The following is a 14,951-nucleotide window of genomic DNA, read 5'->3' as shown; positions in this document are numbered from 1 at the left end:
TTGTTTCAATCCCATATCCTTCGGATGTTTCACTTTTCCTTTTAGCTAGTCCGTTTGCATACACTACCACCATTGTCTTCAGTCTGGCAAAAGTTTGCGACTAAATAGACTGATCGTAGAAAAGGCAGCAGTTGTAAGTATATTTGAGTACTTATTTCTGTAGTAATCTTTTATTGAGTTGCAAACTTCAGCAGCTAGGAAAGGCTAGAAATAGATTTTTAGGGTTGTAATCACATTTTATTGGGTTAAGAGGCTGACTGGGTTTCAATGTACAAATTAAGATCCAACTCTCTTGGCAGTGTGATGTAAATATTTTTAATATGTTCAGTTGTCTTGAGACTTAAATACAAGGAGCTGAGTATTAATACATAATCTAACCTAAGGGCTGTATATGCCAAGACTGAACAATCTGCTAAATGTGTCTTGCAGGTTGGACAATCTGCTCAATATGGCTTATGGAGGAATAAAGAGGTAAATTGCTGTAGAATGTTTCCCCTTTTTAGCTAGTGTTTCTGTAACCTGAAGGTATTTTGTTTGTGTTCATTGTGTGCATGTTTGGTTTTGGAAGTTATTGTGTGCCATCATTATACTTTGAAGCTATGTAGTAGCAATAAATATGATTAAAGAAGCTTATGCTTTTATATGAATTTCAGTGAATGTATGCTGTGCTTTTTAGAATTTCGCTGATCATCAAAGTATGAAATGTTTTAAGAAGAGGTTCATTTTAATGCTTGTCCCTTCGCCATTTATGCCCTCTTCTCTTTGCTCTCCCACTGTTCTTTTTAAGAGGTGAGAAAATAAATGTAGAGTAACATGTGACTGACTCTCCTCCAATGAAAGTGTTTTTTGCCCAAGCGGGCTAATCGGCACCGCGGTCACGTGGGATCAGGAAGTACAAACTACAGAGAAATGCGATGCTTATACGTGACTTATTCTCTTGCCCCTGCAAGCATGTAGAGTGGTGGAAAAGAAGCATGGACAATCGGGCATTTCAATGAACCTATTGCATATTCAAAGCACATGTTCCCTTTAGGTTAACTTGCTTTTTAACTTTTTTTTTTTTTTCTTTTTATTCCTCCTATTTCCTTTTACTCATGCATTTCATATACATTATTTTAATTAACCATTAGAAACTAATAATGGCTTTAGGAAGAGGATCTAATTTCTGTATGCAATTTGTTGCTTTTAAACTCTGTTCAAGTTCATACACCTTATCTGGTTGATACACAATGAAATGTGTAGACAGGCTAATACTGCTAAACTAAAGTCATGTGTGAAAAATTGCACCTCAGACCAGTATGACAGCAATCAAAACAACATTTTCTTTGCAATAGCTTTCTTGCTCAAAAACCAATGCACCTTTTTAATTGTAATTCTGTGCCTGCAATGTACCATGTTTTTATACTACAGATCAACTTGGGGATGGTTAAAAATTAATAGTGTGGGGTTGTTTACAAAAAATCGGGAGGCCGCTAGATGAGTTCTGCTCATGTCATGATAGTTTATTGGGGAAGAACAAAAGTCCCTGCACTGTAATACAAATTTAACAGAGCAGAGAAGAAGGCGCTTCTAAGTGCAGTAATAAAACACTGACAAGGGAGGGTTAAAAACAGTGTGTGAGTGACTGGTCATGCTTCGAAACATGTCTCACCCACTCTTACATCACTTTTAGTTCCCATGCTGGTCCTGACAGCATGACTCTCTCCATCTTGGATCAGAGATGGGGGGGTTATTTACTAAAGGAAAATCCACTTTGCTTTGAAAGTGCACTTGGAAATAGTCGCTGTAGATCCGAGGGGGACATGCAAGGAAAACAAAAAGCATTTTAGCTTGCACATGATTGGATGATAAAATCAGCAGAGCTTCCACTCATTTCAGATGTACCCCTTAGATTTAGAGCGACTGCACTTTCAAGTGTAAAGTGGATTTGCCTTTCGTAAATAACCCCCATAGTGTTTACCACCGCTGGTCGACTGGAACTTCCACCTGCAGCTGTCTTTACTCCCAAGAGGCATTCCGCAGGACGTTATGAATTCATTGATATGTCTGTTTTTCACTTCCATCTTGTGTTTTTAACCCTTCCTTGTGAATTAGTGTTTTATTACTACACTTAGAAGTGCCTTCTTTGCTTTTTTTTTTTTTTCCTATAGTGTGCTTCCCTCTTCTAAAGTGCTTCTGTGGTGCAATAATCACATTTCAAGAGCCAGTCATGTACTGTTAGTCTCCTTGTTATCCAGAGTGCCCTATTCTCCACACTCCTTAATACAAATTTAACAGGGTAAATGCAATATTTTTCCACCCAGCATTTGATTTGTGACAGCACCGTGTGCCCTTTCCATGTTTTGTACTTGTGTCCCATTTCTGCGCTATCATGGCTGTTTGCATAGATGATTTTCTTTTGTTCTATACTTGTTTACATTGTGTGCTTTTGAGGTTTTGGCATTTATTTATTTTTGTGTATCGCCTTAGTATATAAATATGTAGCACTGACCCCCGAAGGAGCTGCTATTTTAATTATTTTGGGCTTACTGTTACCTCACTGTTCCACCGTGTCACTCATAGGGGTCCCAATGGAAAGTTGTTCACGGATGTCAACTCCAAACACTTAGTTTCTTTTTCCCCAATGCTTTTATTAGCAAAATTATAGTTTAGGAATGGAGGGTTAGGGAGATTCAGGTACCTTGTATTGTGGATCATGGGTACTTCTTTGTTTCAGAGGACAAACAGCTTCCACAGACTGGATCTAGCAACCACCCGGATAGGCCTCTCTCACTGACCTAGCAGCCGGTACGATGCACGGTCATAGTCTCTGCCACAGACTCGAAGAAATATAGTAGAATCCTTGCAAAATCCTCTACCACAGGATTGTGTAACCAATTACCTTTGCAAAGTCAAAGTATAGTCACAGAGTACCAGTTTCTCTCAGACAAACCGGCAGTACTGTGAGGTAGGTGACCTGGGATGCGTCCTCCAATTGAGTCTAGGCTCTTCTTGAGATACCAGCCTTGTTGCTTGGTCCTCTCCAAGAAAAATCCTCCCCTGGTTTCAATTGTTCGGCTTCTGCCCACAGGCAAGACAGCACAGGACCACGCCTGGACCAGTAGGCCCCAGAACTCCTGGGCCTACCTTCCGTGACGAGGCCTCGGGCCAGCCGGCCCCAAGTCAATTGAACTGCTACGGCACACCTTAGGCCAGGAGGGCCATCAGGTCGGAGAACCCCCGGACAGCGGTGTCTGTCCGTTAAGTACCCTCTCCCAGAATGCACAGCGGGTAAACCACTCTCACTGGGCTGTTTTCCCGGCAAAGAGGTACTCAATACACCCAGGCTGTTGCATTTCCAACACTGACCGATGATGAGAGCACCACCCATGGTCAAGAGGAAAACTACACAACCTAGCTGAACTGGAACAGAAAACAGAAATTTAAAGAGGGATTCCACCTAAAAAAAAAAAATATTAAAAGCCAGAATCTATAAATACTACAGCTGCTGACTTTTAATAAATGGACACTCACCTGTCCCGGGTTCCAGCGATGCCGAGGCCGATCGATCGCTCGGCTCTCGGCTGCTGCCGTCACCATTCTAGGTGAGGGAATCAGGAAGTGAAGCGAATCGGCTTCACTTCCCGGTTCCCTACTGCGCATGCGCAAGTCGCGAAGCGCAATACGAATTGTCCGCACTGTCACTGGGACCCGTGTGTGTCCCAGCAGACAGCGCGGCAGGACAGGAAATGACATAGACTCCCACGGGAGTCTGCCCGGAAGTGGGTGTAAATACATGTCTTTGACATGTATCTCCACCCCCCTCCCCCCTGTAAGGTGCCAATTGTGACACCGGACGGGGCAGGGTTCCGATCAGCGGAAGTTCCACTTTAGGGTGGAACCCCGCTTTAACATAATCAGTCTGAACTAAACTACAGCTCAGACAAATCTAAATTTACACTTATAGCGTCTGCCCATTAGGAGCAGGGCGCTACAAATTATTGTAACTGTTTCCATAAGTATTCCGTTTCAGATTGGGGTACACTTACAGTGGCTTGCGAAAGTATTTGGCCCCCTTGAACTTTTCAACCTTTTGCCACATTTTAGGCTTCAAACATAAAGATATAAAATTTTTATTTTTTGTGAAGAATCACCAACAAGTGGGACACAATTGTGAAGTGGAACGAAATCTATTGGATTTTTGAAACTTTTTTAACTAATAAAAAAATGAAAAGTGGGGCGTGCAAAATTATTCGGCCCCCTTGCGTTAATACTTTGTAGAGCCACCTTTTGCTGCGATTACAGCTGCAAGTCGCTTGGGGTATGTCTCTATCAGTTTTGCACATCGAGAGACTGAAATTCTTGCCCATTCTTCCTTGCAAAACAGCTCGAGCTCAGTGAGGTTGGATGGAGAGCGTTTGTGAACAGCAGTTTTCAGCTCTTTCCACAGATTCTCGATTGGCTTCAGGTCTGCACTTTGACTTGGCCATTCTAACACCTGGATACGTTTATTTGTGAACCATTCCTTTGTAGATTTTGCTGTATGTTTGGGATCATTGTCTTGTTGGAAGATAAATCTCCGTCCCAGTTTCAGGTCTTTTGCAGACTCCAACAGGTTTTCATCCAGAATGGTCCTGTATTTGGCTGCATTCATCTTCCCCTCAATTTTAACTATCTTCCCTGTCCCTGCTGAAGAAAAGCAGGCCTAAACCATGATGCTGCCACCACCATGTTTGACAGTGGGGATGGTGTGTTGAGGGTGATGAGCTGTGTTGCTTTTACACCAAACATATCGTTTTGCATTGTGGGCAAAAAGTTTGATTTTGGTTTCATCTGACCAGAGCACCTTCTTCCACATGTTTGGTGTGTCTCCCAGGTGGCTTGTGGCAAACTTTAGACAAGACTTTTTATGGATATCTTTGAGAAATGGCTTTCTTCTTGCCACTCTTCCATAAAGGCCAGATTTGTGCAGTGTACTGATTGGACAGACTCTCCCACCTCAGCTGTAGTTCTCTGCAGTTCATCTAGAGTGACCATGGGCCTCTTGGCTGCATTGCATCTCTGATCAGTCTTCTCCTTGTCTGAGCTGAAAGTTTAGAGGGACGGCCAGGTCTTGGTAGATTTGCAGTGGTCTGATACTCCTTCAATTTCAAAATGATCGCTTACACAGTGCTCCTTGGGATGTTTAAAGCTTGGGAAATCTTTTTGTATCCAAATCCGGCTTTAAACTTTTCCACAACAGTATTACGGACCTGCCTGGTGTGTTCCTTGGTCTTCATGATGCTCTCTGCACTTGCAACAGAACCCTGAGACTATCACAGAGCAGGTGCATTTATACAGAGACTTGATTACACACAGGTGGATTCTATTTATCACCATCAGTCATTTAGGACAACATTGGATCATTCAGAGATCCCCGCTGAACTTCTGGAGTGAGTTTGCTGCACTGAAAGTAAAGGGGCCGAATAATTTTGCACGCACCACTTTTCAGTTTTTTATTTGCTAAAAAAGTTTAAATTATCCAATAGATTTCGTTCCACTTCACAATTGTGTCCCACTTGTTGGTGATTCTTCACAAAAATTAAAATTTTATATCTTTATGTTTGAAGCCTGAAATGTGGCAAAAGGTTGAAAAGTTCAAGGGGGCCGAATACTTTCGCAAGTCACTAGTTCTCCAACCTGGTGCTTACATTAGTCTCGAATCAGAGGCGTGGCTATACTTATATATTGCTTTTACAAGTTTAAGGGCGGGGGTTTTTTTTTTTGTCTGTCAGTCTTAAATGGACTAACTTTGATTTTTCAGTATATGGTCTGTTTTAGCACATTTTTGATTAGGCATAATCAAGTAGGATTCTAGTTTGTTTGTAGTTTGCCTCAAAGATCTTTTTTTTTTTTTTTTCATGTTTGACTGTGGCTCGTTTTCTATTTAGCTAGTTAAGATCATTTGTATGCTACTATGCAAAGTGAAATATAAACACATGTTCACTAGTTTTCTGCAGTCACATGCATTTCAGGGGCACGTAGAAAGGGGTGTGTGTGTATATGCATGTAATCTCTAAAGGGAAGCACTCACAAAAAAAGCATCATGCAAATGTCAAATGCAACTTTTTTTATTTTAAGACAAAGCTTCAGTCCAACAGTCCCTACAGATAACGATGATTTACTTTAATAAAACACACATTTTTTGTCAAAGGATAAAAAAAAAAAAAATCAGATGTTACCCGCCAGGGATATCTGCTTTGCCCAGTTCTTTACAACACTATGTTAAAATCTGAACCTAATAGGCCTTCATATAGAAAGTTAACATAAAAAATTAGCATTATTTGAGGGTGACCACCTTTATATAAGACAAGCCCTCGCCTTTCTCGGACTTTAAAAAAAAAAAAAAAAAAAAAATTGTTGCAGATTCCTACCTTTTTATTAATCTGAAGAAATATCTGTGTCCATGTAGAAAGTGAATCGAATAAGGGTGGTTATAATCAGCGGCTGCACCTGCAGGGCTCCAATGAGGAAAATTGCAGGGACTACATATCCCTTTTAGGTGCGATTTCCTATTGGGAGTATTTCACAAAAAAAATGAATTTTTGTTGCAGGGTTGCCTGAAATTTGACTTGAATCTTAGTGCAGACTTCTGAGAAAATCAGTGAGCCAATCACACCAGCAGGAAATTAGGTTTATGGGGGGCATTCTGTGTACAGAACTCCAGGTAGCCATATTGCATTTTACATAAAACTACAAAGCTGCAGATTGTAAAAAGGTAATTTTTAAATAACATTCAATGACAATATGTCTTGTCGCAATTGTATGATTATATATATAATCTCCTCCCCCCACAAAAGTGGAGTTACCCTTTTACGTTTTAAATTAAAATACTTTTACATGTTAAATTCCAAATATAACTTGAGACTTATCATAGTTAGGATCAATGTCCTTAACTACTTAAGGATCGAGCCTCTTGCTTAGAACCCCCATACAGTATACTTTTTTTTTTCTAACACCCTAGAGAATAAAGTGGTGGTCGTTACAATACTTTGTCACACTGTACTTGCGCAGCAGTCTTTCAAGTGCAATTTTTTTTTTAGAAAAATACACTTTTTTGAAATAAAAAATAAGACAACAGTAAAGTTAGCCCATTTTTTTTTAATGTATTGTGAAAGATAATGTTGCGCTGAGTGAATTGATACCCAACTTGTCAAACTTCAAAATTGCTTGTGGAATGGCAACAAACTTTTACTCAATCTCCATAGGTGGAGTTTAAAAAATTCTACAGGTTGCATGTTTTAAGTGACAGAGGTCTAGGGCGAGAATTATTGCTCTCGCTCTACCGATCGCGGTGATGCTTCACGTGTGGTTTGAACACCGTTCAGCCAGAGAAGGAACCGACCCGGCGCCAGATGTTGACTATAGAGATTTCTGGTGGGCCAGATGGTCCCCAAATTCTCTGATCGTTCAGGGGCCGGTCGCGATGTTATATCACACCTGGCCTCTGCATTTGAATAAATGCTGTCGTCTTTGCTGGGAAGCCAAGATTGTATTTTGAAATATTTTTATTTTTTATTTTTTGGTTTTATTTCAGGCTTTCCAGCCTAGAGGTGAGATCTGTGGACTTGTAGGCCCCAGATTTCACTGTGTAAAGAGGACCTGTTACACACTATTCCTATTACAAGGGATGTTTGCATTTCTTGTAATAGGAATAATAGTGGTAAAAAAGAGAGCCTAAAACTAGAAAAATAGAAGTAAAATTAATTAAAAATTAAAACGCCCCTGTCACCGCGTGCTCGCTCACAGAAGCAAACACATAGTTAAGTCTTGTCCACACATGTAAACGGGTTTCAAACCACACGTGAGGTATAACCATGAATGTTGGAGCAAGAGCAATAATTCTAGCCCAAGACCTTTAACTCTAAACCTGTAAAAATGTTTAAAGCGTTGCTATGGGGATCTTTAAGTACCAATGATTTGCAATTTTGAAACATGACATTGAGTTTTTTGTTTTTAATGCATAAAACAGTTTTTTTGTTTTTTGTCCCCCAAAAAAAGTTGCTTGAAAAATTGCTGTACAGATACCCTGTAAGATAAAGTTTCAACAACTGCCATTTTAGTCTCTAGGGTCTCTGCTAAAAATATACGTGTGTGTGTGTGTATATATATATATATATATATATATATATAATATATATATAGTGTGTGTGTGTGTGTGTGTGTGTGTGTATGAGAAATGTCAGACTTGGCCTGGCTGGCATGTGGTTAAACATTGTCAAATTAGGTTAAAGGATATCCCCAAATGCCCTAAGATCTGCAGAAAATCCATCTGCTCCAAGAGATTCATTATTGGCTAATAACTGGATACATTGGTATTTAATTCAATGGGAGTGATTGGGTCGTTCAATTTGGCCAAGATCTCAGAAGCAACTACAGGGAGTTTGACCCTAATTGTGTTTCAAACCACAGGGTCAAAGGACAAAATGGCAGCCTCTGTGGGTTGAGGCATGGTAGGGTTGCCTTTCAGAGCGTGTAATGAATGATAGTATATTTGAAAGGCATTTGCTATGTATTTTGAATGGTAAACCAGAGCTTTGTCTACCAGGTCTAACAAAGGGTAATCTGGATTTCAATGGTGTAGCTTCTCAGCAGGTTGGCTAACAATTTACCAGCCCTGTTGCCCTGAGAATAAAATTTAGCCTTAAGCACTTTTCATGCCCTTACATTTAAAAGTACCTGGAGTTTCTGTCTACATTTGGAAAGCATCTGTAAACTTGGGAGTTGTGGATAATTTACTCTGCACTAACACAATTTTGATTTTAAACCCCAATGAGTCAACAGATCGCATTCTCCTTTTTTCCATTGCTGCCAGTTGAATCAACAATTCCCTGCTGCAGAGAACAGTTGCAATGAAAATTCAGCAGCTGCTCACATCCACAGAATGTGCCCCCACATTAAATAGTTGAAATCAATAAATTATGCTTTGCTTGTACTCTATAGTTGCAATATAAGTTTTTGTGTAATCAAAATAAAAATAAAAATCCAAGTAAATCAAGAATATTGTGACTAAACGCTAAATTTATCAATATTCAAGCCAAATAATGTTTTACATTCAGCTAATATAAATAAGGAAGCTTTGATATTATAAAGTGCTCTGTGCTGTGAGATTCAGAAATTATCTCAACGTTCATATATATCAAACACTTGTTTACATGTCTCTCCTTCGTGCCGGTACGTTCGATAATCTGCCCGTCTTTGTTGGCTCCTCTCCAATTGCTCCCACGTTGGATCACATGTAGGTAAAAATCTCCCATAGTGTAAAACCATAGAATATTTTATTAAAATAACACATATTTACAGAAAGGGATATCCAGCACAGTAAGTTAACTGTAACACTGCAAAAACACCTCCAGTCCGGCCGAGACACAGGGGCTGATGTCACTCGGCTCCTCCCGAAGCATTGCATCGCAACGACTTCATCAGGGGTGGCGTTGGGTGGGTTCTATTCCGGTCATTCCATCGTTCCCATGGATACAAATTTGCATTGGTCTTGCAGCAAGTAGACTTGTGTATCTATCATATCGTACCCACTTATCTTTAACTGGCAAAATAACTGCCGCTGTAGCAGTGTTTCAAAAGGTGGTGTCCCCCGTTTGCATGGTTATATATAAAAATAGGGCAAAAAATACTCAACAATGTATTGCTCTTCAGTTGAAATACGTTTGAATCTATTCAGTGTACTAAGCACTAGATGGTGCTAGTGCATAAAGACTACCACTATGTATTATGGTATGCACTTTGGACATACTAGGAACAATTCAATTCAATAATAGGATATAATTTAACAAAATTACGTACTATCTTTGCCGTATGTAAAAATCCTTTGTCATGTCAACACTGGTTTTATTGGAGAGTACATATCCCCCCCCCCCCCTTTTTTTTAAATTGCAAAGTATTTTGTGCCTGGTTGTTGTATTTATACATGGAAATGGTGGACAACACCTAGGGAAACTCTGTTACAGCGGCAGTTATTTTGCTGGCTAAGATGAGTGGGTATAATATCACATACCAAGATGCACGAGTCCACTTGCTGCCAGACCAATGCAAATTGATGTCCATGGGAACGATGGAATGACAGAGGAAGAGAACACACCCTGATGAAGTTGTGTGTTGTGGTGCAACGTGCCGGGAGGAGCTGGGTGACATCGACCCCCGTGTCTCAGACCGGAGGTGTGTTTGCAGTTTTAGGGGGATCCAGCACAGTAAGTTATCTAACCCTCCAAACACTCCTCCAAGACACGTGGGTTAACGTCACCCAGCTCCTTCAGCCACTTTGCGTCACAACACACATGACTTCATCAGGGATGGATTCTATTCCTCTGTCATTCCATCGTATGCACTATTACCACACAAGGTGGACTCTTATTTGCATTGGATATAAAGGGGACGCTGAGCCGTGGAACGGAGAAGGAAGAATATCACTATGTGTCTTGTACACATTGAGGGTTTTTTTTTATGGGACTTTAATCCAGTTATGTTATTTGCAGAATTTTTTTTTTAATTTTTTTTTTTTGGGGGGGGACTATTTGCACACTTTCAAACCAAAACTGGATTTGCTATTAGTTTCAAATTAACACAGTATAACTACAGGTAGATCAATAAAAAATTCAATTAAAATCAAGACAAAATGGCAATCCAATACACAGCAAGGTTGATATGTTTTAGTCCCTTAATTGGCCCAAGTCGCATTAAGCATAAGCTGTTAATGCCCCCCCTTAGCAGAAATGACTTGCAAGCGCACAATGTTCCCCCGCGTAGAATATCTAAATATCTGTGCTCGATTCTATATATGGCCCTATCCAAGGTCTTCCTTTGCCTGGACAAACTCCAGACTCTTGTTCCCATGTTTGGGCTCTATTGTCCAGGGCTTTTGCGTGAGGTTTCTGAGCAATAATAGTGATAGTGCCATTAATATGGCAGTGCCATATGTATAATTACCCTCCAGACTGACTGCAACTCAACATTCTTGCAGCGTGAGATCAGAGGGTCCCGTCTCTGGCTTGTCCCATAAAACTAGGTGTCTTTGTGCTCAAAGATGTTTTGAATTCTGGCTTGGGTAGGACTTCACGTTTTCAGCCCTGTCCACCATGCACATGACAGATGTAGAAACTTAGTTTGCAAACTTCCTCGGTAATCAACATCTGGACCTCCCAGAGAAAAGTTTCTTTACTCTGTGTTTCAGGACCTCTGTCTCAGGTGGTCGGTGCCAGACGTCGTCATCCTTGCTCCCAGGTTCTACAAACTGAGCTGGTTGTCTCCTGGTCCAAGAATGCACTAGCCCTCACAGTGAATTCTGTGGGGACACTGGGATGACCTATGCCTTTCCTTCTCTGAAACACCTTCCTTGTCTGTTCTGCAGGATCAAGAAAGAGGGCATTCTTGTGATCGCACCTTGTGAAGGTCTTTGCACAGGGTGTCACTCACGCTATCCTTCCTGTATATTTCCCTTTACCTCTATCTTGTTCAGTCGACCTAAGGTCTCACTTCTTCCCAAAGTGGTTTCCTTCTTTTCACCTTTTTTCTACAATCTGTTCTACTCCAGAACATTCTAATAAGCTTTCTCTTCATTGTCGTGGTTTGTGTGGCATGTGCTGTTTACGGCTCCCTATTGATTTAGACTTTGTCATTCCTGAATGTCAACCTGCTAAATGTTCTACCATCATTGTTGTGTTGGCAACTCATTTGGACATCCCTGTGCACCTGAAAACTATTGTATCCCTTAAATTAGGATTAAATTGGGATTAAGAAAAGATTTTTGACTTGCTGCAAAACCCCTTTTTTTTGGGGGGGGGGGGGGGACATAAAAGGACGTAGGTCCCTCCCCTTTTTCTCTTGTATTTCCATGCATACTATTTCTTAAAAACTAAGGCATGCTTGGGAATACTGTAAAGGATGTAAAAAAAAACAATTTTCACCACCTTCAGTTGCTTGGAGGTTTTTTTTGCATGATATTTGCCACTTTGTGCCAAGCTTGTCCGCTGCAACTGCAAACTACTGCCTTTGTTAATCCACAGCACGTTTTTCCAGAAGGCCTACTGTTTATCATTGACATACTGTAGTCTTGCTGTAATGTTTTTTGACAAAGGCTTTTTACTGGTATAAATCCGGTACAAGTTAAATTTATGCAGTATTTCTGATATATAGATGCAGGCTCTTTGACACCAACTGTTTTGAGAGTAACTTTCAAGTCCTGCAACAAAATTTTGCCATTCGTGACGACTTGTAGCATGAAACACTTTAGGCAGAATTTACTAGGTCACCAGTTCTTGGCAAATTAGCAGTTATTTTGAAGTCTAAACTATTGCTGGATCCCAAAGTGCATTGATCAATTTCAGATTGATGATCTTTTAAAGAGGAACTACAATCCTGTTATAAAAATACTGTAGCTTTCAATTTTTACTAAACACTCGGTGTCCAGCACTGTCTTGGCCTGGGCCATTTCTTCACCCATGTTTGTGTCCTGGCACTGCCATCTTGACTGTGGGAAGTTGGCTGTGACTTCCTGCTGTTTCAAAGCCTGCTTCACACTACGTATGCACGAGATGCTCTGCGCTTCAGACAAACAAAAATGTGATGGGACCAAAAATTAAGTGCATAGACTGTAGTAAAATGACACTCTAAAAAGCATGAATCATAAAATGACACATGTGATGAATAAAGATTTGATAGTCAAAAATGGTTCATAGCTGTGAATGGGCCCCAGCATTGACCAATTTGTGGCAGAAGTGAAAACTGTTACCAAAAAAACTAGGGACAAGGTGACGATAATTTGAGTTGGCACTCCCCTTCAAATTTTCTACCAATGTGCTTGTAGACAGTCCTGCCAAATAGGAAGGGAATTCAAAGGAAGCCAGTCCATACATAAAGCAGTTAGTCCAAGGTAAAAGTAGAAGCCATTCTTTTTCCATTCACATATTTCAATAAAGAAGTCACACCAAAAGGCATCTCCCCTCTGAACTGTGTGCCATTATTGCTGTTTTCGAGTGGTGTTACAGCTATGCTGCTTGTGGCTATCAAGTGAGGAAAAAAGAAATGCTTGCAAACTGGATAGCAGAGTATGGGTGGAAGAAGCCACTGTAGTCCAGAAAGAAAAGCACCGGGCCGCACCAACCGCGGACCAGAAGTGGAAGTACCACAACTGTGCGACATCCACTGCAGGATGCTGAAGCTCTGTCAAGTCTGCATTTCAGACTGGTCCTTCAGCCTCCTGGGACATGTGATGTGTGACCTGGCCCAGGAGGGGGATGGGGTGTTGGGGAGTTGAACTTTTTGCAATTCTCACCTGGGGTGATTAATGTAGAATGAGGTATCTGTCAGGAAAAAACTCACTCTCACTTTCACTTAGTGAAATAAAAGTTGCAATAATGGTAGTTGGGGAACAAAGGGGAAAGAGCAAAACTTCCACTTTTAGGTGAACCTTGACATGACTATACACCACCTACACATAAATATAGCAAAGAGAACACAAGATTCTAGAATGCTGTGGTTAAAATAAAATGTTCTACCTGCATACTCACCAATGTGATGCGTAATGACATCTGGAGAAAACCTGATTCTAGTTTTCATGGATTTTAAATGGTGCTCAATGTCCGTGTACTTATTTTCCATGTCACAAGTCTGGATTTTCGTTAAGATTGAGAATATATACAGCTTGTTTGTTTCTTTTTTTTTTATTTTTTTTTTTTTTCCACGTATGTCTCTTTTATCTGTGGGTACTGTTTGAAGGAAGGTTTCAAAAAATATTTTTTCCCCAAAATGTATTACAATCTTTAGAAAAAAAAGAGACTGAACACATTAACATGCACTCATGGGGATAAGTTACATAAAGCTGAACTTTATAACAGCATATGAGAACTAGTGGTTGGGTTTGTGTAAAATATACAGTCTTCCATTAAATGCATTCAACATATTACTTTAGTAGGACCAAAGACTCATTGGCTTTTACAATTAAATAAGCGTTGAGCTGTAATCAGTTCTGTCTATCTACAGTATCTCACAAAGCGAGTACACCCCTCACATTTTTGTAAATGTTGTTATCTTTTTATGTAACTACACTGAAGAAATTACGCTTTGCTACAATGTAAAGTAGTGAGCGTACAGCTTGTAGAACAGTGTAAATTTACTGTCCCCTCAAAATAACTCAACACACAGCCATTAATGTCTAAACCGCTGGCAACAAAAGTGAGTACACCCCTAAGTGAAAATGTCCAAATTGGGCCCAGTGTCAATTTTTTGTGACCATTATTTCCCAGCACTGCATTAACCCTCTTGGGCATGAAGTTCACCAGAGCTTCACAGGTTGCCACTAGAGTCCTCAACCACTCCTCCATGACAACATCACGGAGCAGGTGGATGTTAGAGACCTTGCACCCCTCCACCTTCCGTTTGAGGATGCTCAATAGGGTTTAGGACTGGAGACATGCTTGGCCAGTTCATCACGTTTACCCTCAGCTTCTTTAGCAAGGCAGTGATCATCTTGGGTTTGTTATGTTGGAATACTGCCCTGTGGCCCAGTCTCCGAAGGCAGCATGTCACAGTATATGTTGGCATTCATGGTTCCCTCAATGAACTGTAGCTCCCCAGTGACAGCAGTACTCATGCAGCCCCAGACCATAACACTCCCACCACCATGCTTGACTGTAGGCAAGACATGCTTGTCTTTGCACTCCTCACCTGGTTGCTGCCACACACGCTCGACACCATCTGAACCAAATAGGTTCATCTTGGTCTCATCAGACCACAGGACATGGTTCTAGTAATCCATGTCCTTAGTCTGCTTGTCTTCGGCAAACTGCGGGCTTTCTTGTGCATCATCTTTAGAAGAGGCTTTCTTCTGAGACAACAGCCAAGCAGACCAATTTGATGCAGTGTGCGGCGTATGGTCTGAGCACTGACAGGCTGACCACCCTCCCCTTCAATTTATGCAGCAA

The 14,951-nt window shown here is 40.7% G+C and overlaps 1 protein-coding gene across 5 annotated transcripts in view; it reads left to right on the top strand.

The window, feature by feature from the left end:
* ELAVL2 (ELAV like RNA binding protein 2) overlaps window positions 1-14,951 on the top strand; it is a 355,320-nt gene that overhangs the window by 336,996 nt on the left and 3,373 nt on the right. For 4 of the 5 annotated variants that reach the window (XM_077475153.1, XM_077475155.1, XM_077475152.1 and 1 more), the window contains one exon: window positions 430-471. The exons of the other annotated variant lie outside the window; for it this stretch is intronic. In XM_077475153.1, coding sequence (XP_077331279.1) covers window positions 430-471 — 42 coding nt within the window. The remainder of the gene's footprint in view (window positions 1-429; window positions 472-14,951) is intronic. 5 annotated transcript variants of the gene reach the window in all.

The sequence above is a fragment of the Lithobates pipiens genome, unplaced genomic scaffold, assembly GCF_037356315.1.
Source record: "Lithobates pipiens isolate NorthernLeopardFrog02 unplaced genomic scaffold, aLitPip1_a1.2 Scaffold_13, whole genome shotgun sequence".
Classification (NCBI taxonomy): domain Eukaryota; kingdom Metazoa; phylum Chordata; class Amphibia; order Anura; family Ranidae; genus Lithobates; species Lithobates pipiens.
This window is presented reverse-complemented; position numbering and strand designations above follow the sequence as displayed.